Raw genomic sequence first — 21333 nt, 5'->3', positions numbered from 1 at the left:
CACCCTGCCATCACCGCAGCTGCCCGTAAGTACAGGCTGGAGTCAGATGGCTCCAGGGCCAGTGTGGACACGGCCACCAGACAGCCCGCCATGCCCTCAGCATGTGCTTGACATCGCAGGCGACACCCCTGCCGAGGGCCCCCGCCAGGCCTTGCACCAGCTCAGGGCCACTGCCCACAAGGTCCCAGGCGACGCTGTGCGGGGAGCAGGAAGGGGGAGGGAAGAGGAAGCAGCTGCGGGATCCAGCCACCCCAGCGCACCGCCAGCCTCTGTCTCTCTGGGAGGCCCAGCGCAGCCTCCCTGACCTTCCCGAGGCCCCATGGCCTCTGGGCGCTGAGCAGGACACCTCTCCCACAGCCTCTGGAAGAAGAAAGGTCTGTGAGCACTCCTGAGGTCCCAGCAAGGGGTTGAGAGCAGCCCTAGCGGAGGGCGGTTCCTTTTTTGGTTTCCTCTGGACGCTCCATGGTAGTGACAGGAGGAGAACTGGAGCCAGTCCCATCACGCGTGACTGTGACCGAGGCCGGCAGGCCCTGCCTGCAGCCTTCTGCCTCGAAAACTGGCGCAGCCGAGCAGGCCAGAAGCCAAGGTGCTTGCCTCCTGGGCCACGCGCTGCAGGTGCGAGGCCAGGTGTGAGCAGCGGGTGTCCGAGCCGCTGCTACCTGCTGCCTCGCTGCTCAGGGACACGTGCACCGTTGGTGAGCCCCTTCTGGCAGGGACCCAGCCCTGCGGAGCAGGCTGCCCTCAGGGCCCCTCACCTCGCTGGGCGCCTTGCAGACCCCTCTCCAAGTGCAGCCCCTTGAAAGCCAGACACGCTGAGCGCGGGACACAGCTCCACCCGGCCAGCCAACGCCTCAGCTGTACTGGACCTCTTGGGCAGGTTCCTGAGCTCGCACACATGCTGGTGCCGGGCCCCTGGCCCCATGCTGCCTGCTCCCGCAGCTTTACACATAGCTCTGCACATTGGTGCCAGGAAGGAATAAAGTGCCGCGTGCCTTACGCGCTTCTCAGAGGCATGGGCTCAGTATGGTTAACAGCGGCCTGCCTCAGTGACGCCCCCGCCACCTCCTCCAGGAGGCCACAGTGCCTTCCACAACATGGACTTAACTCATTCCTCTGCTCGGCACCTCCTGCTTCTGGTTGTCACCAGGAAAGACACCACCACCACGTATGTGGGCAGCGTCGCTGTCCACCCTATGCCCTCCCTTGAATTCATCTCTTTTTCTCCCTGCAGGAGGGCCTCGCCAGGCTCCGTCTCCTCAGCTCCCCAGATCTGGAAGCCCCTCCCAGCCGCGGCTCTCCCCACAGGGCCAGCAGCCGCTGAGCCCCCAGCCCGGGTCCCCCCAGCCACAGAGGTCTCCAGGCTCTCCGCAGCTAGCCCGGGCCTCAGGGAGCTCCTCCCCAAGCCAGGCCTCCAAGCCAGGGTCCACTCTCCCGTCCCAGCCCAGGCTGCCTGCTCAGAGCCGCAATGCCTCCCAGCAGGGAGAGGAGCCCAAGAAGACAGCACCGCCCCATCCCCACCTCAAGTAAGTGTTCTGGGGTCTAGGGACTGAGCCAGGGTGCAGGTAGGCTGGGCCAACAAAAGCAGGTAAGGGAGCACTGGCCTAGGTTTCGGGGAGTGGCGTCACCTTGGCAGGACACAGCAGGGAATCGAGGCTGGGCCCCATGCCTTAGACTTCCATGAGCAGGCACACCCCCTTACCACTTCTCACGAAGCCCCCAAAATTTAGTGGATTAAGAAAACCAGTTTCTGAGTTTCAGTTTGTTAGGAATTGGGCTCAGCTGGATGGTTCTTCTGCTAGTGTCTCCTAGATGACTGCTGGATAAAACGGCAGGTCCAGGGAGACGGATTTCAGATAATGCGTAATGAGAGCTCACGAGTAATTCTGAGTACAAGTAGGCCCAAAATATCACATGGGCTGTAACTGCTTTGTTTTTGAGACAGAGACTTGCTGTGAGGTCTCCGCTGGCCTTGAGTTCACAATACAAAGCCTTGATCTCAAGATCTTCCTGCCTCAGCCTAGCAAGTACTGGGTTACACCATGCCCAGCAAGGACGCCTATACTTTAAAAATGATATAGTTGTTTTACATCTAAAATTTAGCTGCAACTGGGTGTCCCACGTTTTTATCTGGCAACCCTGTGCTCCTGGGTCCACGCCTGTGGCAGCTTCCCAGGAGGGCGCAGTGCACATGTGATTGTCAGGGCCAGCAACGGGGCCTCACCCCGCCGAGGCCAGGCCCAGCTTTGCCCACACGGTAGAGTTCATCTTCAAAAGGACAGAAGCCATGCTGCAAGGGCTCAGCCCGAGAAGGGGCCCGTGTACCACCGTGCTCACCTGGGGTCCCAGCGAGTCACCCAGCAAGCCTACCTCACAAGAGGAACAGATACGGGCACTGCATAGGGCCACCATGGGGGAGGACAGGACACAGGCGCGAGAGGCCAGAGCTGGGGCGAGCTGCTCCCCACCTCCACCGACGAGTCCTGGGGACTGGAGTGTGCAGCCCACGCCACGGCCCACCTCCGCCTGCACTGCTCCACCCTCAGCTGGGCGGGCCCCTCCTGGCTTAACAGTTACCTCTGGGCAGGCGTGCTGGTGCACGCATGTAATCCTAGCACTGGGGAGGCTGAGGCAGGAGGATCGCTGTGAGTACGAGACCAGCCTGGGCTCACATGGTAGTGAGCTCTAGGCCACCCTGAACTGCATAGCAAGACCCTGTCTCAAAAAAATGTTCTCTCTGTCCTTATCCCAGATGCAGAGGTGGGAGCAGAGGCTGAGAACCCGCAGGCAGAGGCTGGGTGGGACCCAGGCTCAGACTCACTGTTACTTTTCACAAAGTGGGTGCAGAGCCATGCGGTCAGGGATCCAACACCCGGAGAAGCCGAGGACTCGTGTTCACCTGCCCTGCTCCCTCCTCTGGTGTTGCTGGCCCTGCAGGACACCACTCGCGTCATGCCCCCCATCCCACCAGACTTTAATGCAAAAACTAACGTGCCCCTTCTAGGCCGCTCTGCTGGCACTACCCTAATCCCAGCACCCTGGAAGGCTGAGGCAGGAGGATCCCAAGTTCAAACTCTGCCTGGATAACTTAGTAACTTAATGAGACCCTGTCTCAAAATTTAAAATGGGGTGGTGCTGCGGGTATAGCTCAATGCAAAGCCCTGAGTTTAATCTCCAGTACTAGGGGTAAAAACAAAACCAAAAAACACCCACAATACACCTTCTGAGCCCTGGTGGCTCTCTCACACCACGCCAGCACCCACCCCCTCTCCTAGCTTTCTGTGTTTCATGGTAAGGCCTAGAGCTTGCCCACCACTTCGCTGACATTTTCCTTTTCATGGCCATGTGGTATTCCCCACCACACAGTACACCAGACTTTCCCTAACATGCCTCACAAGCAATGCCGTGGATGAGGACCTTGGAGTCTGCTCTCACAGCGGCAGGGCCGCAGTGGGAAGGCACGCACGTTTCTGTCTGGTAGACTCTGCCCAGAACCTGTGGCAGGCAACAAATGGCACAGCGGCCCACCGCATGGCCCTGGGTTCAGACCCTGCTGCACCACAGCGAGCCGAGCGGCCGCAGGCACACATTCCCCCTCTGCGTCCAGTGTCCACGCGCAAAGCAGGCGCAGCCCTGGGGCGAGACGCAAGGACGTCAACACCACGTGTCGGGCTGCTGGGTGGCCACCACGGGACAGGCTCACCCCAGTCGCCGGGCCGACGAGAGTTCTCGGACCTCAGCCAGGCTGGTCTGACTTTAGCTAGAAACGGATGCTCTTGCTTACCACTCCGGAGCACTCCCCACCCTGCCGCCCGGTACTGGAGACCGAACTCGGGGCCTGCATGCCGAGTTACATCCCCAGCCCTTATACTGCTTTAAGACAGCCTCGGTGAGTTTGCTAAATTGCCCAGGTCGAACTTTTGATCGTTCTGCCTCAGCCTCCCAGAGTGCTGGGACATTAGATGTGCGCCACCCATTTGGTTTTGCTTTGCTGTGGTGGAACCAGGGGCCGCCTCGCACGTGGCAGGGAGCATTCTAAGCGGGCCCCACCGAAGCCCCGGGAACCCGCGTACTCAGCCCAGGTCAGCAGGCAGCAACCAGAGGCCCGCCCACCCGGGCCCGTCTGGGAGGCTCTGGGAAGGAGCAGAGTCGAAGACGCCCTGCTTGGGAGAGAGAGGGCTGCAGCCTCGTGCTGTGAGCACACTCCTTACACTTGCGCCAGGCTGGGTGAGGCGGCATGCAGCTGTAGTCCCAGCACTCGGAAAACCGAGGCAGGAGGACTGAAGTGAGTTCAAGGCCAGCCTGCTCTACACAGGGAGGCCCTGTCTCAAAAACCTAAGTGCACACACAAGCTTGTGCCACACTTGCTTCATCTCTGCACCTCACTTCCATCACCTCCCCGACTGCGAGGCCCTCGGGCGAGGTCTGCCACCCTCACCTCACCTCAGCACCAGGCCTGCCACTGGAGAGCAGGAGCTGCGGCTGGTACGGCTCACGGCACTCAGGGCAGGGGGAGCCAACGCGGCCTGCGACTGCTCCCAGAAGAGCTTTGGGGAGGGACACGGCGAAGCCAGGGCGGCAGAGCGGGGAGAGCCAGGGCCTGCACTCAGACAGGGAGAGGCTGCGGCCCGGGTCCCACCTGCGCTCGATGCAGCAGCCAACCCAATGCACCCACTCGGTCAGCAAGGCGGGAGCTGTGCCCATGGCGCAATGCCGGTGGCCAGGCAGCGTCACTCTGGGAGCCGCAGTTCTGGGACCCCAAAATGCAGAGGACTGCTCCTTATAGACTGCAGGGCGCCAACACCCCCAGCTGAGGCAGGCTGCGTGCGGCTGGGCGCCTTCTGCCCTCACTGCCCGCTGTGCACCTCCAGGAATCATGGCCTCAGAACTGAAGCCTGCCTTTCTGTTTCAGCAAATCCCAGTCCCTGACCAACAGCCTCAGCACATCAGACACCTCCCAGCAAGGGACCCCGAGTGAGGACGAGGCCAAGGCCGAGACCATCCGCAACCTGAGAAAGTCCTTCGCCAGCCTCTTCTCTGACTAGCCACAACCTGGCCAGAGCACAGGAGGCGGCCGTCACATGTGGCCCTCGGCCTCAGCCTCCTCCTGAGCCTCGCACTTTCCACATGCCCTCACCTGGGAACTGGCCTCTACCGTGTTCCCGCTGGCCTTGGCCCTGACACCCTCCACCTGAGAGCCACCTGCCTGCCCTCACATTTGCTCCTGCCTCTGTGACCCGGGAGATGCCACGTGGCACCTCCCATGTGGCCATGCTCCACTTCCAGCAAGTGCCACCACTCCAGCCAACTTCAGCAACTCAGAGGGATCACTCTGAGAAGTGTCTTCCCATGGAAGAGGCGGCCAGCTGGCGGCCAGCCACCCCAAGCCATGCAGCCCGGGCCTGCTTGCCAGCCAGCTCTGCTAAGGACCATGTGGGGGGTCTTGAGGTCAACGAGAAGGCTAAGGACCCCACGGCACACAGCAAGCCTCTGAGAGCCACTGGACGGGGACACTGTCATAATGCCACCCACCTCAGAGCGTCCCCCTAACCAGACACCAGGAGCCAACCACAGGTCCTCACTGGATCTAGGCAGCTGCCCCCTGGGGCTTAGCTGGGCCCTCTGATCCCCTGCAGCTCTGCTTCCCTTGCCAGAGCCATGCACAGGACAGAAACCGGAACTTCCAGCCACGTGGCAACGTTTCCAGAGGCCCCAGGTCAGGAGGAGCCAGGCAGTGTTGCTCCTGTACCAGACACAGTATAGGACCAGGTCACAGGCTCTAGGAGATGGGCCGGACACTACCCACCCCTTCTGCCTCGGTCGGCCGCAGGCCTTGGAGTCAGCCTAGCTTCCTTCCCAGTGCTCCCAGCCTATACCAGAATGCACCCTGTGACCAGGGGTGTCCCAAGCCACCAACACCTGGTGCTAGAAAGAGCCACTGGTCCCAACAGGAGCCAAGACCTTGTAACCGCTGCGTCCTCCTGACAGCCAGCTTGGCAACACCAGCCCTGTCTCCCCTAGCTGCTTCGGGGATGGTAGGAGGGCCACTTTGGGTGTCCAGGCAGGGCAGCTTCGAGTTGTGTCCAATGGCAGTCTGCTTGCATTCACCTGAGACCCAACCAGGGCCACCACGCTTTGCCTCCTCCTGGTCCAGATTGGTGAGCCCAGGCCCATCACCCTCCTTGCACGGTCACCTCCAGCCGGACCTCAGGGGACTCCCCCGCAAGCTGGCTTCCACCAGGCTGCAGGCTAGACAGGCTCCGGCCTGAGTGCCAGCACAGCGCAGCCAACAGACCTGGCTCTCCTCTCCTCCTTGCGTTCTTCCTCCCCAGGTCTGCGCTACTTTAGAAGCCCTCTGGCACCTCTTGTTCCTGACCCTGTAGCAGCTCCTGCATGGGGAAGATGGATGGATCCAGCTGCTGGCGACCACTGGAGCCCTGCCATGGCCCTGGGTCCTGACAGCACCTCCCTCTTCTGTGGATCAGGCTGGCCAGGAGCAGTCTGAGTCCCCGGCAGCCACTGCAGGGCACAACTGATGGCTCCGGAAACAAGGGGCAGATGGCCCAAGCATCCCCCCTCTCCTGTATATTGTCCCTTGTCCCTAGAAAGACACACCCCCTCCCTACTACGCCAAGTGCAGTAGCAAAGGCTCCCTTACTTTTCTTTTTAGCATCGAGAACATGAAGGCGGACTGATTTCCCACAGCGGGGACCATCTGGAAACTGCACTAAGAGCGCTTCCGTGCGCTGTTACCAACACACGTTACTAGGTCAGGTGTAGCCGCACGGGAAACCGAGCGCTCACAAGCAGGTGAGGGAACCTCAGAACAGGCCTCAGATTCCCAGATGCTTCAGATGGTCTGTCTCTATACTGACCTACACAGCACATTGTAGTAGAACACAGATGAAAATCTGAATGGTAAAGCCACTTAGGCGAGATTCCAGGAGCAAGCAGAAGTAAAAGCCTCCTCTAACACCCCAACCAGGTCGGGCTCTGGCAGCCTCACACAGACAGCTCTAGGTCCGTGGCGGGACTCCAGCGCGCGGCACCTCCCGCCCCTGCAGGGCCTGCACATGCGCAGAGCAGCGGCTCAGCATGCAGCCTCGCGGAGGCCGCAGGTCACCAGATGGACTGCTCCTCCAAAAATGTGACCTTTAAGGGTTGTGACATCTGGACATGGGAAAGAGCAGACGGGGAGGGGACTCACTGTATATAGCTTCTGAAAGGTTATATTTGTTTTTTTGCTTTGTTTTCCAACTTTGACCCAAACAAAGGCTAGCATTTACCTCCATGCTGACTTGACGCAGCTGAGACCACAAAGCCCCACTGAGCCCACGCACAATGAACGGGGGCTCGGTGACCTCGAGGGCGCCGCCGCCAGCGCGCCGAAGTCCCCTCTTGAGCCTCCTCCTGCAAGCAGGATGAGCTGCACCAGGCTTGCGCAGAGGATCACTTTCAGGGACAGGAGCGTGCGTGTGTCATTCCTCCCACGCCCCCTCCTGCTCTGGCCCTGCTGACAACAGCGAGTCCCATGCTCCCCAAATTTGGGGTGACAGAGCTGCCCGTGCACTGACAGAGAGGACCCCTGGAGCAGAGGTGGCTGTGTGACGGCTGGCCATGGCCACGCTGCAGGCCCCACATGCTGTACCGCAGGCGGCTGCCACCGGGCCCAGAACACTGAAATTAGTGGAGGCGAATGGCGTAATGAAGAAAATGGCTGCGGCTGCCAGTGTATCAAGGTGAGGCGCCTGGCTAGGCACAGAATCAAACCAACGAGAGGAGTTAAGTGAGGTAATAAAATGATAATCCCAGTGGCAGTTTCTTAATCTCAGTAGGACCTCTTCTGGATTACAGCAAAGGGGAGCAGAGGAGGAGGCCTGGAGACCCCGCGAGCACGGACCCAGGAGATGGCCTGGGTCTGCCATACTGGGAGCCCAGCACCCACAGTCCACGGCTCCCTCTGGGGCTGCGTGGCGGAGGCCGGGCCCAAGGACCGAGGGCACCTTCCACCTGAGAGCTGTGTGCGCTTTGCCCGGCAACACACAGCCCGAGCTCCAGCCACCAGCAGGCACAGGGGGCCTCCTGGGACCCCGCGCACCCACGTCTCTCAAGCCTGGCTCGCTGTGTTCTGCATGTAGAACTTGTGCAGAGCTGCAGGTTCGTCACAGGCCAAGATGGTGAAATCAGACTTGTGGGTTCAACGGGTAACCCCACTGGCCAGCAGGACAGCCATCGGCCCAAGAGGCCTAACCCGGGGCCACTGAGTGTCCTAGCTGTCCTACACCCCAAAAGCTGCAGGTAATGAGGGCAGTGATTGGGAGCAGCGCCCTACTCGGTTTGGAGGCAAACTGAAGCCCAGGCGAAAAGCGAGACCCCCAGTTGTGTCAACCACTGCATGAAGGACAGAGGTTCCAGGTGCTTCCAGCACAACAGACACTGCGTACACGGGGCCCGATGGCTGGGGCAAGAAACAAGGGTAGGGAGGCGGTCTCCAGAGCCAGGAGGTGCTTCCAAAACCAAACGGCTCTTGTACAAGTCACGCGACTTTAATCCTTTAGGGCCAGAAAGACCTTGCGTTCTTTTCGCAGATCCTCCTCCTGGCCTACTCCACACCCATGCCCCCACAGTCCTCTGCTGCAGCTGGGCAATTAACACCTCCCCAGCGCTCAGTGAGCACCGTGCCTGCCTCGTGCAACAGCCGAAGTGCCACCACCTGCCGTGCGTGCAGGAGACTGGGGTGGCACTCGAGTAGTTCTGAGACAGCCTGGCCATGGGGACAACTGTCCTGTGCCCCACAGCTCCCAGGCAGGACAGGGCTGACAGCTATGCCGGGGGCAGGAGACAGGGAGCAAGGGAGAAGGCCCAGCTGTGAGAACTGGAAAGCCCCACGCAGAGGCAGAACAGGCTCACGTTTTCAGAGGGAACCAGGCTGAATGGGAAGGAGCAGCCCCCGTGTCTGGACACACGGCGCTGGGGGATGCGTTATGGGGTGCGGGCAGGGAGCCAGGGCCTGGTAACCCAAGTAACTAGAGGGCGCACTGGCGGGCCACGGAGTGGGGAGGCCACGCCAGGGAGCCGCACCTTCCACGGCTGCTTCCCGGTGCCCACCCCGCTGCCGCTCCAGGGCATGAGGGAAGCTCAACTTCACTTGAGCACTCCAGCAACACGGAAGGACCGGAAGGACCGAGTCTGTCTCCTGACAAGGTCAGATTTTACAAGCTACTGGCCATAAATTTAGCCTACAGGCAGGAGGGAAACCCGGAGGATTGTTTTAAGAACTTGTAACGAAGGACTGAGACGCATGCACATGCAGCGTCAGGGCACACGGCCGATGTCCTCAAGACGCTGGCCGTCTCCCGGGCCGGAGTGACACTGCGGAGCCCCAGCGGCACCAGCTCCACAGCGCTACAGGGCCGCCCTGCAACGCATGGCCCTGCAGCAGCCGGTGCTCCTGGTCACTGCGTCTAATGCAACTTCACGCGTGTGCAGTCCACGCTGCAGGGCCACAGAAGCATCGAGGGTGGAGCGCCCAGGCCGCGGGAGCACCTGCCCTGCAAGGACTGCGCCAGCTCACAGCTCAGGCCTGCCGGTGGCCTGGCCTCACCGCACTCACCACAGGCGCTGGCAGCCAGCCCGACTCGCTGACTTACTGTGCAGCAGAACACAGCAAGCAATCCCGCTGTGCACACCCCCAACACTCCTGCAGCACCCACCACTCCAAGCCCTTTCCTCACACGCAAAGCACTTCTTACAGCGCAAGCCAACACTGGCAGTACTCCCAAGTACTTCCTGCAGACGCGAAGTCTGCTCATTCCTGTATTATGGCTGACTTTAAGTTGTCACTGTAGCACGTGTCTATAGTTGTTTGTATGTCAATTTGTGTTTGGCCTTTTTCTTACAGAAAAATAAATCTTAAACTTGTTTACCCAGCTAGAGACGGCTCTCTTGGAAGAGCAGTACCAGACCGGCACTCAGCAGAACTCTGCTGCTAGAAGTCTGCTCAGCGCACAAAACGGCAGCACTCAAAACACCTCTGGCAGTGCTGCGCGGAGCCCGCGCTCCACCACAAGGGAAGCGTCACCCGCACTCCAGCACACCTGCTCTGCTTCTATCAGTTTTATAAATTTAACTTTCATTTAAAGACAATCTCTAAAAAAAAGAAAGAAAAAGCAAGGCCCCAAAGTGCCTGCAGCACTAAGTTGCCTATGCTCACTCAGAAGGTTCCCTGGTAATTTTAAATGTCTGGGTAAAACAAAATGTTCTGAGAATTCATGAGACATCCTTCTGGGACAGAAGTCAAGCTTGCCAAGGATATGACACTTGCTGTTTAATGTTGTGCAGGACGCTATAACAGGCTCCACCTAGAGGGGACCAGGCAGGGAAGCAGCAGCCAGCACCCCAGAGGGAGGCCCTGGGCACCCCCTCCTGGGACCTGCAGCTCCCCGGGCTCTGAGGGCACAGCTCTCCTTGCCACAACCAGGAGCCCTGCAAGGCTGCACCCGTCACATGAACGACATCCGGCTGTCAGAGGACCGGCCCCGGCCGGGTCTCAAGGGGAACCTGCCACCCAGGGCCCCTCGCCCTGGCAGCATAGGGTTGGGTCCTGGGAAGGGGCCAATCGGGTCAAAACGCGGTCTGAGTGGAGGGAACTGGCCAGGAGTCTGCCCGGGCCCTGGGATGAGGGAGCGGATCGGGTCCCCAACGTAGGGCAGCGTGGGCCGCTGGTCATAGTCGCCACCGATGATGCCTGGAGGGAGGAGCGGGATGGGGGGGAAGGCATTGGGGGGGAAGGCGCTGGGGCAGAACGGGCTGGAGTGGGGGCAGGGGGGCAGAAGCACCGCGCGCCGCGCCCTCCGTGCCTCCTTCCTCTGCGTGTACCTCTTCCTGTACAGCTGTGGAGACAGAGAACAGGGCAGCAAGTGGCTCAGGTACTCTCCAGGGCACACGATCCACCACTCCTGCCCATGCCACCCAGCAGATGGACAGCAGGGCACAGAGAGGACAGCTGCACCCACAGCATCGGGCACCACACTCCCTTGGGGGCACTGGGACTCGGACCCAGGGGCACGCTGCCGCTGTGCTACATCCCAGGGTCCTGCGGAGTTTCCCAGGTAGGACTTGGACTTGCGACCCTCTCAGCTCTCCAGATGCTGAGCTCACAGGTGTGCACCATGCGGGCTCGGCCCACCCTCTGCAACTGTGCTGGAACAGGGAGCCACAGCAGGGCTCACTCAGCGGCTCGGACGCAGGACTCCGGTCCACACGCCCACGCTGGCCTTCAATCTCAGGCTGGCCTTTTAGGTGGAAAATACAATGTCTGGGCGCAGGAAGGGTGAGGACAACATTTAAATTCATTTTTGCCTATGTCAGGTCCCCAGGTGATCCCAATTTAAAACAAACCATGGGCCCACTTTAGAAGAAATGGGAGCCCTTTAAGGAACGGCACCGGGGGCCAAGGAGAAGGCTCAGTGGAATAAGTGCTTCCCTGGCAAGCGCAAGGGCCTGAGTTCAATCCCCGGTTCCGTAAAAAAAAAGCTAAGTCTGGCTAATAACATAGCATGTCACAGAAGCCTTTGAAACTGTCTTATTCATATTTATTTCTCAATAAAAAATAAATTTTAATGTAATCCCTCAAAAAAAAAAAAGGAACAGCACTGGGCACCAGGTACAGAGTAAGAATTTTAATGAACATGGGCTCCTCCCTACTCCACCACAAGGGGTTCTCTCAGGCCTGCTGCTGCCTCTCACCAAAGTTATCTGCAAATAAAACAACCCTTTCCGCATGTAGCATTTCAGCTTTACAGCTGAAGACTGCTCCAGTACAAAGACAATTCAAATGTTTTTGCCAAAATGTAAGAATATTTTATATTAAGATGAAAAGCAACCATAGAGTTCTTCCCTATATAATTACAGAAAATAAAGGTTAAGTTTAAAATAGAACAGAAAACTATTTTCGTTCCTGAAATTTAGAAATGCATTTAATGCAAATAGATGTCACTATATTCTAATACACATGAAACATGTCCCACGACTAATTCAGAACTGATTTCTGTGTCATGGACATTATTAGCCTTCATATTTAAAATCACCAGGCCAGGCGTGGTGGTGCATGCCTGCGATCCCAGCACTTGGGAGGCTGAGGCAGGAGGACCACTACACATTTGAGACCAGCCTGGGATGCAAAGTGAGTTCAAGGCCAGCCCGCCTGCACAGCGGGATCCTGTCTCAAAAAGACAAAAGTAAGTACAATATAAAAATACTTACTTCTTTCCAGTCTGTGTCTCGAACTCTGACAGAACCATCTACGAAGGAAAACAAAAAATACAACATTATACATACTTCCTTCAGCCAGCACTGAACAGTGGGCTCGCTGTGTCCTGAACAGGCTGAAACTGACCCATGTAGCACAGGGCGCCGCAGCTCGTGCAGAACACGCACGCCGTGCGCCCCGTGCCCTGCCGGCCCGTCCTGGTGGCTCAGAGTGACGGCCCTCTCCAGGCTCGGTGCTGCACGTGGGGTGCGCCTGCACTAACGGCCACATCTCATGCTCCCCAGACCCACTCCCACCCCACTGCTCCTGCCACACCAGCCACAGGTGTGTCAGGGCCAGGTCTGCCTGGGGGCCTGAGGTCAGGCTCACCCTTCTGCACCTAGGTGAGATGGTTCTTCCCATCATGCTCAGGGATTCACCCCAGGAAGACAATGGCAGCAGGGGCTGGCAGTGTGCTTATTCAGCTGAGACGCATGCAGTGAGGAAGGGGGGTCCCAGTGCACTCTGACCTCAGGAAGAGCTCAGGTGCGAGGCAGCAATGTCCTCCTCACGCACTAGCACAGTAGGGGAGCCAGGTGCCGCGTGCGCCAGCCCCCCACGCGGCACCCACAGGGACATCCAGCACACTATGAGCCTCAGAGCCACAGACAGAACGGAAGAGACCAGGAAACCCCAAGTCTGAGCCTGGGTGCACAAATGCATTTGTTCGGAGTATTTATAGCACAGCCTGCTGTCAGCTAGCTGTTCCACACACTTCGGTCATTTTGTCTTTCTGACTTTGTTTTTAACCTTTTTTTTAAAATTTTATTTATTTATGTGTGTGTGTGTGTGTGTGTGTGTGTGTGTGTGTGGCCAGCTCAGCCCACCAGGGGGCGGGGCTGGCTGGCATGTGGTGCTGGGGGATTGAACCGTGGTCCCTGTGCTTTGTTAAGCTTGTTCTAAGTAGGTGCTTTAGACCACTGAGCCATCTCACCAGCCCCAGTTTTTAACCTTTTTAATTTATGTTTTTCATGTATGTGTTTGGTACAGGGTCTCACTACACAGCTCAGACGCCTAGTGATCCTCCTGTTTTCAGCCTCTCCACAGCGCTGGGATTCCAGGCGTGCACCACCACGCCCGGACTCCATGGCTGGCTCAGCATGCCCGGAGTGGGGCTGGCACAGCATGCGGGACCAGCATGCGGGAATAGGGATCGAACCCTGGTCCCTGCGCTTCCCAAAGCAGGCACTTAGTCCACTGAGCTATCTCACTGGCCCTTTTTAAACTTTCAAATGACACTTGCTGCCAACTATGACAAAATAAGAGTTTTAAACTTTGGATGAAGGAGAATAAAAGTCTTGGGAATCGAGGAGGAGGAAAAGGAAACTACATCATTCACACTTCTTAACACTTTTAAGTTGTTGTTTTTTTGAGGAACTGGGGATTAAACTCAGACCCTTGTGCTTGCCAGGGAAGTGCTTATTCTACTGAGCCACCTCCCCAGCCCAACACTTTTAAGTTTGGAAAAAAATTTAACACCCCAAATGATCCCACATGATATTCTGTTTCTTAAAAAATGAGGCAGGGAGCGGACCTGCCCAGCAGATGTCTGCAGTGCCCGGGTGGGGCGCTCATGGGGCACGTTCCACTCCCAGCTGCTGACGTGAGCCACCAATCTCTCCAACGGCAACACGGTAGATACCTACACAGACCGACTGAGCAGAACTTACTCCACTTTACAAATGGGTACTATATATCAAAAAAATACCGGCTAATTCATGTGCTCTACTCTTTTATAAAACAACTCCTGGACTTCAGGACCCAGCCCAAGGCGGAGTGACAAGCCCTGGCAAGCAGCAGACAGGAGGCAGACGCTGTGCCGAGCTCGGGAGTTTGGCCTGGACCCGCAGCGCCGGTGCCTGGCTCACTGCCATCACTCCAGTGTGACCACGGGCACAAAGCTGGCCTGGGCACCCCGAAGCACTCTCCATGCCCATGCCCTCTCCAGTCAGGAGCTGAGGTGGCCTTGGCGCCACTCCCACGTTGCTACCCTGAAGTGTGAGCGCGCTGGGAATAAAGCACAGCCTGCAGCTCAAACGCCTCCATGAAGGCGGGCCCTGTCACCTGCAACTCCACAGAGGCCGAGGCTCCAGTAGGAAGAGCAAGAGCCCTTTTCTCGTTAACTCGCCAAGCAATCACCTCGAAAGTCCCGCAGATACAAACACCTCCACAGCAGCGGGTCGTTCGATGCCACAAGCAGGTCACGACAGACCGCAGACAGAGACAGGACGGAGCGCACGTCCAGGAGCCGGAAAATCCGCAGCTTCAGCTCCAAGGGCAGGACAGCCAGGCCAAACACGTCGGGGAGGTTCAGCGCTGAGGGGGAAGAGAGGCAACAGGGGCTGCTGAGCAGGGGCGTGCAGGCCCCATCAGCCAGAGCCGCCAGCGTCCCTGCTGAGGACACGACAAGCCGGACAATGGCCCCGTTACCCAAGCAAACATCACCGCCAGATGAAGTCTAAACCCCAGGCTCTTCATCTCCTCTGACTTGCAGTGTTGGCTCCACTCCCTTCACACTTGCGGGACTTTTTTTTTTTTTTTTTTTTAAATGTATTTGGTAGAGGGTCTCACCACTACGCAGGTCAGACTTGCAGCCTGGACTCAGTGACCCTCCTGTTTTCAAGCTCCCCAGCAATGGGATTATAGGCATGTGCCACCACACCCGGACTCACTGGCCGGCTCAGCCTGTGGTGCGCCTGCGGTGCCAGCAATCGAACCACAGTCCCTGCGCTTAGCTAAGCAGGTGCCTAGTCTGCGGAGCTGTCCTGCTGGCCCCAGGACGTAACTCTTAACACAGATGAAATAACTGGCAGCTTCTCAACACGTACTAAGCAACACTGAATGCACTGGAGTCCCTCTATCCCACCACAGGAAGCTATTCCTCCACTAGCTTTTAAATGGCTCCAAATCCTGCCACTTATCAGCTGTGTGCTTTCTGACAAGTTTTTTTTTTTTTTTTGGTACTGTGGACAGAACTCAGGACCTTGTGCTTGCCAGGCAGGCACTGTGCCACTGAGCGACATCCCCAGCTGGGACAAGTGTTTAAAACTGTGCCTCACTCAATGTCCTCATCTGCAAAACATGCTAATGACATACATGTGAGAACAAACCCATTACCACAAGCACAGAGTACTCAGGACGATACCTGACGCGTCACAAGTGCTCGAAGGGCAGCAATCACTACTACTCCACATGGAAGAGGCTGAAGAAAAGGAAGACAGAGACTCACAGGCAAGGCAAAAAGCAGAGATGAAAGAGCATTACCTCCCTGTCACATGAAACTGGTTTTGTATCATAGACCGAGTATCTCTTATCTAGAATGCTTGGGATCGGTATTTCAGACTTTAGAGTCTTCCCAATTTTGGATATTTCCAGGCCGGGGAGATAGCTCAGTGGAATAAGTGCTTGCCTGGGAAGCACAAGGTCCTGAGTTCAATCCCTGGTACCAATAAAACAAACAAACAAACAATTTTGGATATTTCCATAGACTATACTGGCTGAACATCCCTTATCCACATGTCCAAAATCTGAAACTTCTAAGTATCTGGAAGTTTCTAATTCTAGAGCACCATGGATCTCACTTTTCAGACTAGGGCACTGCACCTATGCCAGCCCCTTGGGACTATCAGTGACACTGTTCCCCACCCGTAGAGATAACCAGACCCAACAGCAAGGTGCAAGCCTTTTAATTTCACTTATTCTGACTCTTACCATCCACAAAAATAGAGAACTATGGTAATCCCACCCATGGCACTGGGCAACTCGAAACCCGGAGCACCTGCTCAGGTAACAGCGAAGGCTGCGAACATCCACCCGCTCTGCGGCCCCGCCCCTTCAGCACTACCCTGCACAGCACCGCACCGCACGCCCAGGAACCTTCCCACCCTGGACTGCACTCGTCCCCACGGCAGGGTAGACCATGCAGGCCTCTCTGTCCAGGGAGGCAGCCAGGGAGGTGACACTGCACTCTGGAGCCAAGCCTCTGCGACCAGCACTCGTGGGCCGCTGGGCCACTGCTCCTCTGCTACAGAAGCGGGCACCCAGGGAGGGCACTGTGAGCACAGCAGCCACAGCCACGCGCACAGGCAGGCACAAGGCTCCAGGCCTGCAGGAGGTTCTTACTGAAACACAAACAAGCTAGTACAAGCCGCCTGAGGGAATCGCAGACCTCTCTGAATTACTGTTCCAGCTACAAAATGCATGTAACACAAATCTACTTCAAAGTAATCAGCATTAAGAATTCATAAAGCATACGAAACATCTAACAGTATGCTGACACAGAGGCCCCGCAAACGCCACTGAAGCTCATGCACACCCGCCTTGCAGGCTGCACGCTGCCTGTGTGTGCACTGGGCACTGCGAGGACCGGACCATCAGGACATACGCGGGTGGGGCACGTGCCCTCCCTTAGCCTTACAGCCTCATGTGGAAAGAGGTCACACTCAAAGCGCTACAGTCAGGATACACACAGTACTGCCAAGTGCGTCCCAGAAGAGGTGGGAACATTTCAGGAAGCCACACCAAGGCTTCTAAAAGAACAGAACCTCAACTGGGGGAGGAGCGCTCAGCGGAGTCACGTGCAGCCCGCAACAATCACCCCTCTCACCTTGCCGGGTGAAAGCCAGGAGCGGGTACACCAGCTGGTCTTTGAAGAGCCGGGAGAACTTCTGGAGACCCTTGTATACCTCGGCTGCATTTTCCCCTGGATTTTTAAAAATTGAAATATCAAAACACACAATCAGGCAGAAAAGCTGTTTTCTTTTACTGTCAAACCAAATCAAAGTGGTACATACGTCTGCCCAAGAACCCCCACTCTGACATGTTGTATCCCAGTCCTGGGTGGAGTGGTGGGCTGGAGGCTCAGAAGGAAAGCCACAGAGCTGCTCCCAGCCCACAGGACTCACAGACCACTTGTGCAAACCCTGCCACGGGAGATTCTGCTCCCAGCACGCCTCGTCGACAGGCAATCGATGGGCCCTGCACACAGCAGAAACAGCTCTCTCCCAGTACTGGCACTCACCAGCTGATGACCTTCCCCGCAGCCCTGCCTAAGTGACATATACTACTGTCCCATCTGGAATGGGACCAAGTACAGAGAGCCTGGCCCACCCCCACAGCAAGCCGTAGCGCAAGGTCCACATCTAGTGGGTCTGGCTGCAAAGCACTCATGTCTAGTCACACCACGGCTGCCTGGTGGGCCTAGAGGCCGGAATGCCACCACTGAGCAAGGCCTGTTCCCAACCGCCAGGCTCCACTAAGTCCTGCCGAGTCCGCATCATGCAGCAAGAGGCTCTTTATGGAGTGAGGCTCCACGTTCACGCTCACCAAGCTCCTGGCCCTGCACGACAACAGGCCCCATGCACTCCCCCAGCCCGTCTGCCCACCTGTTCAAGGGGACACCCCACTAGCCCGAGGACCTGTTATAGGATAAGCCTCCACAGAGAGCACCCAGCGTTCCACAGCATGTGCCCACTCCCTGCTGCTCCTGCACTGACGCACCTCACTATAAACATCATCACCTAGCTCATGAGAACAAGGAAAAGAGATGTGCCGCTATAGTCTCACCTTTCTTGAGTGAAACTACAATCCTAAATTTGAAATCTGATGTCAAGACACATTAAAAATCCATGTGGCAGGGCTGGGGAGATAGCTCAGGAAAGTAAGTGCTTGCCTGGCAAGTGCAAGGTCCTGAGTTCAATCCCTGCGCGCCCCCCTCCCCCCAAAAAAATCCATTTGGCTGACGACCTTTCTTCAAGTGTAAAAACTGACTTTCTTTACATCATTTCCTTTAGCAACCTATCATACAAATATTTAGGATCTGGTAAGTCTAAATAACAGTACTCAGGGATAGATGCCAGTCTACAACTATAAGCCACATTAAAATTTATTAAAATGACTTGCCCAATATACTTTAGTATATTCCTACTCAACACAGAAGTACTTTATTAAAAATAATCCATAAATTTATACAAAGATATAAATTTCTGCCTCCCTTTTCATTTCCTTAAGAGAAACAAGGACAATAACAGGCATTGAAGCAGCTCTCTATAAGTTGTTTTTAAGGCTGGGAATCCAAGATATTCAACTCCAAATTCCTCCACTTATTAGGTCTGTGACCCCAAAGTAAATTTCTTTTCTCTGGACCTGTTTCCTGACCTATAAAATGGGCATGAAACCTATGAAAGCCTATGGCATAAGCATTTCTCCTACGGCAAGGGCCTTAAAGTGCAGGGATGAAAACAAAGAGCTCCAGCCAAGAAACTTGAAGTTGTTCTGTTCCAAATGAGAAAACCATACCCGCACAGATCCAGGCATTTCAAAGGGGCAAGAGCAAAGGTGCAGAAACCTTGCTGGGGAGCAGCAGTGTGAGAACTCTGGCCTAGTCCAACACTAAGCGCTCAGCAGAGTTAGTGCCGCACTCTGCTCCACCCTTACCTGTACACTTCTGAATCCTTTTCCCATCAGCTTTAGTCTAGGTCAGTCTCCCAGGCCTGACGTCCCCTGGAAACTACCATTAGTCTCCGGGGAGTCAGAGCAACGCCAAGATCTAGCAGCTCTCCCTGAGAGGGGCTGCCGCGAATGCCACTCCCTGTCTCCAACACCCAGGCAGCTCCTGACACCCTGCCCCGCCCGACGAAGGTGAATGGATAACGCAGGCGAAGGTGCACGAGCCCCAGAACAGACTCAGACAGCGTGGGCGCTCCTCTCCACCCCATCTCTTCTCCTTCAACCACTTGCTTGCCTCTCAGTTTTGGGTTCCATTGAAAGCTAATAAAACTAAATGTCTTTTTTACATAGACTTATACAACCAAAACTATGCCTAGAACGCAAACTTTGGCAAAGTTCTAACCTTAAAATCCAAATACAATTGTATTTCAGAAAACAGCACGAGTGTGGCTCTTCCCGCAACAGTCCCCAGTGAGGAAGCTGCACAGGAGCACTTCCACGAAACTCAAGCCTCCACGTTCTAAGCAGATAACACTGTCTTGAATTTGCTTTTGTCACCCCGGGAGTGTTCTGCCCTCTGAACACCACCTTTTCGGCTTTTTCAAAAGTCAACCTCTTAAAAAAAAAAAAAAAAAGAAAGTGAACCTCTTACAGCCCTCTTACAGCCCAAGTGAAATGATTGTGTCACCTGGCTCCTCTGTATAAATAAAGGACAATGGCGGCAGCTGCAATCTCTTCACGCTTCTAATCTCACCGCTGATCTTCAGGATAGCTACAAATAAGAAAAGAAATGGCCTAAAAACCGTGTCCGCTCCCCAGCTGCCTTCCTTTCTCAGCAGTGGCTTGCGTTCCCCTAACTGCAATGTACTGTGGACACATTATGCTAAGCAAACTGCTGCGTGCCCAATTCTTCCCCTCATGACAGGGTCAAAAGTATAAAGCTGCCATGAAGTAAAGCCGGCTCCACCCCACCCTCCGCAGCTACAGTGGGCATCTTCATGCGCAGCCCTCGGAGCACCGCCCACAGCAGCAATTAGCAATCGAGTGAAACGCAGCAAGGTTAATAGGAGGCAACCAAACATAACACAGCCCCTGTTTCCCCAAAGTCAGTACAAACACCATCCATGCCTCTTGTGCCCTTGGCAGCGGTCCCGCCCGTCCTGGAGGGGGTTCTGCCAGTTCACCCAGCAGCATCGCTCTCAGGAGCAAAGGGCCGTGCCTGTGATTCCCCAGGGGCCCAGCGGGGCCCTGGCACAAAGGCGCACTTCATGGGCCCATGAAAGGGGCAGTGATGCGCCACCACGTGTGTGCAATGCACAGGCCCAGTACCCGGGAGGGAGAGCAGGGACACGGTGTTCCTCCTACTGCAGCCAGCATGGCAGGGCCTGCGGGCCACCAAGAATAGTAAAGGAACAAGGCAGGAAAAACCAGGAGCTCATCAGAGGGCTCGTATGACAAAGTAAGGCACAGCACCACGCTTGACCACCAGTATCTCAGACCCTGCAAGTCAGGATGCGCGGCGGCAGTGATTAAATAGGACCTACCTTCTATTTCAGCAGCTTTCAAAATAAACCTTAGCAGAGAAAAGTATTTCGTCAAACACAAAAAACAAAACAAAAAAATGCAGTTGTTCAATGTTACCGCACTACTTCACTAAGCCAAAAGGATAAACCTCAAAATAAATGAGCCCCAGGCGCAAGGCAAGAGCAGGTCCCAAGAGCCGCTGCAGCATGTGCAGGCTGAGGCCACTCCCGCAAGCACTGGCAGCCTGCAGGCAGGGCGGCCTTGAGCTCCAGGGACAGCCTCAGGCGGGAAGCACCGCTGACCCAGAGATCTCGCCACTCCAAAGGGCAGAGAAAGCAGTGCTCTCCTCAGCGTGGCTTCTCAAGAGGGGCAGTGCGTGCTGGTCAGAGACGCCACACTGGTAAGCGGGGCCCACCGCTCCGGGGATCTCACTCTCTGCTTAAGCCTTCTGTTGAAAAACTAAAACTAAAAGCCATCTGCAGAGAGGCAAGAAAAAGAACTCAGCCTGCACTTCGTTCGCTCAATCAGCACAGCTCCTGCCTATAGAGGGAAGGATATACCAGGCTGAGCCCCAACCTCGCACACCTCCCCAACTTGATGTTAGTGGTCTTGGGATGAAATAAAATTGAGAAAGGGTCCCCAACAGTCAATCGCTGAAGCAGCCACAGCCACTAGGAATGAAACGGGGGTGGCGTCCTGCGCAGTGCCCCATACCATTGATGACAGTCAGGCTGCCCAGCGGCACACAGGTGAGCACAGTAGAGCTGTCCTCGCACAGCGGGTGTGTGTACTGCAACTTATACACGTCGCTCACCCTCCACTGCTCCGGCATGGACACGGCCTTGGCTCCCGTCCCCTGCAGAGTGAAACAGGGAAAGTGCAAGCAAGGAAGGAAGGCTGAAATCTCAAAACATTTAAGACCCATCTTCAGAAATTAACATTCTCTTAATTAAAATGGGTTATACCATTAAGACTTATTTATTTATTTCATACAGAGTCTCGCTATGCAGCTTGGACTCCTAGTGATCACTGTTTTTTTTTTTTTTTTTTTTTTT

At 56.1% G+C, this 21333-nt stretch overlaps 2 protein-coding genes across 3 annotated transcripts in view; one reads left to right on the top strand and one right to left on the bottom strand.

The window, feature by feature from the left end:
- Syn3 (synapsin III) overlaps positions 1–7132 on the top strand; it is a 317531-nt gene extending 310399 nt beyond the window's left edge. Inside the window, exons 13-14 of the mRNA XM_004623869.3 lie at positions 1232–1523; positions 4910–7132. Coding sequence (XP_004623926.1) covers positions 1232–1523; positions 4910–5042 — 425 coding nt within the window. The 3' untranslated portion in view covers positions 5043–7132. The remainder of the gene's footprint in view (positions 1–1231; positions 1524–4909) is intronic.
- A 3179-nt stretch (positions 7133–10311) lies between these two features.
- The window catches only part of Fbxo7 (F-box protein 7), a 21042-nt gene continuing 10020 nt past the window's right edge, over positions 10312–21333 (bottom strand). The window contains exons 4-10 of one of the 2 annotated variants that reach the window (XM_023717192.1): positions 20993–21134; positions 19443–19526; positions 16914–17009; positions 15453–15509; positions 14447–14623; positions 12262–12299; positions 10312–10889 (exon numbers count right to left, since the gene is read on the bottom strand). In XM_023717192.1, the coding sequence (XP_023572960.1) occupies positions 10500–10889; positions 12262–12299; positions 14447–14623; positions 15453–15509; positions 16914–17009; positions 19443–19526; positions 20993–21134 (984 nt within the window). In that variant the 3' untranslated portion in view covers positions 10312–10499. The remainder of the gene's footprint in view (positions 10890–12261; positions 12300–14446; positions 14624–15452; positions 15510–16913; positions 17010–19442; positions 19527–20992; positions 21135–21333) is intronic. The other variant, XM_004623867.2, reaches the window with a different exon arrangement.

Source organism: Octodon degus, unplaced genomic scaffold (assembly GCF_000260255.1).
Source record: "Octodon degus isolate 3935 unplaced genomic scaffold, OctDeg1.0 scaffold00004, whole genome shotgun sequence".
NCBI classification, from domain to species: domain Eukaryota; kingdom Metazoa; phylum Chordata; class Mammalia; order Rodentia; family Octodontidae; genus Octodon; species Octodon degus.
Note: the sequence above shows the minus strand (reverse complement) of the source record. Positions and strands in the feature narration are given on the sequence as shown.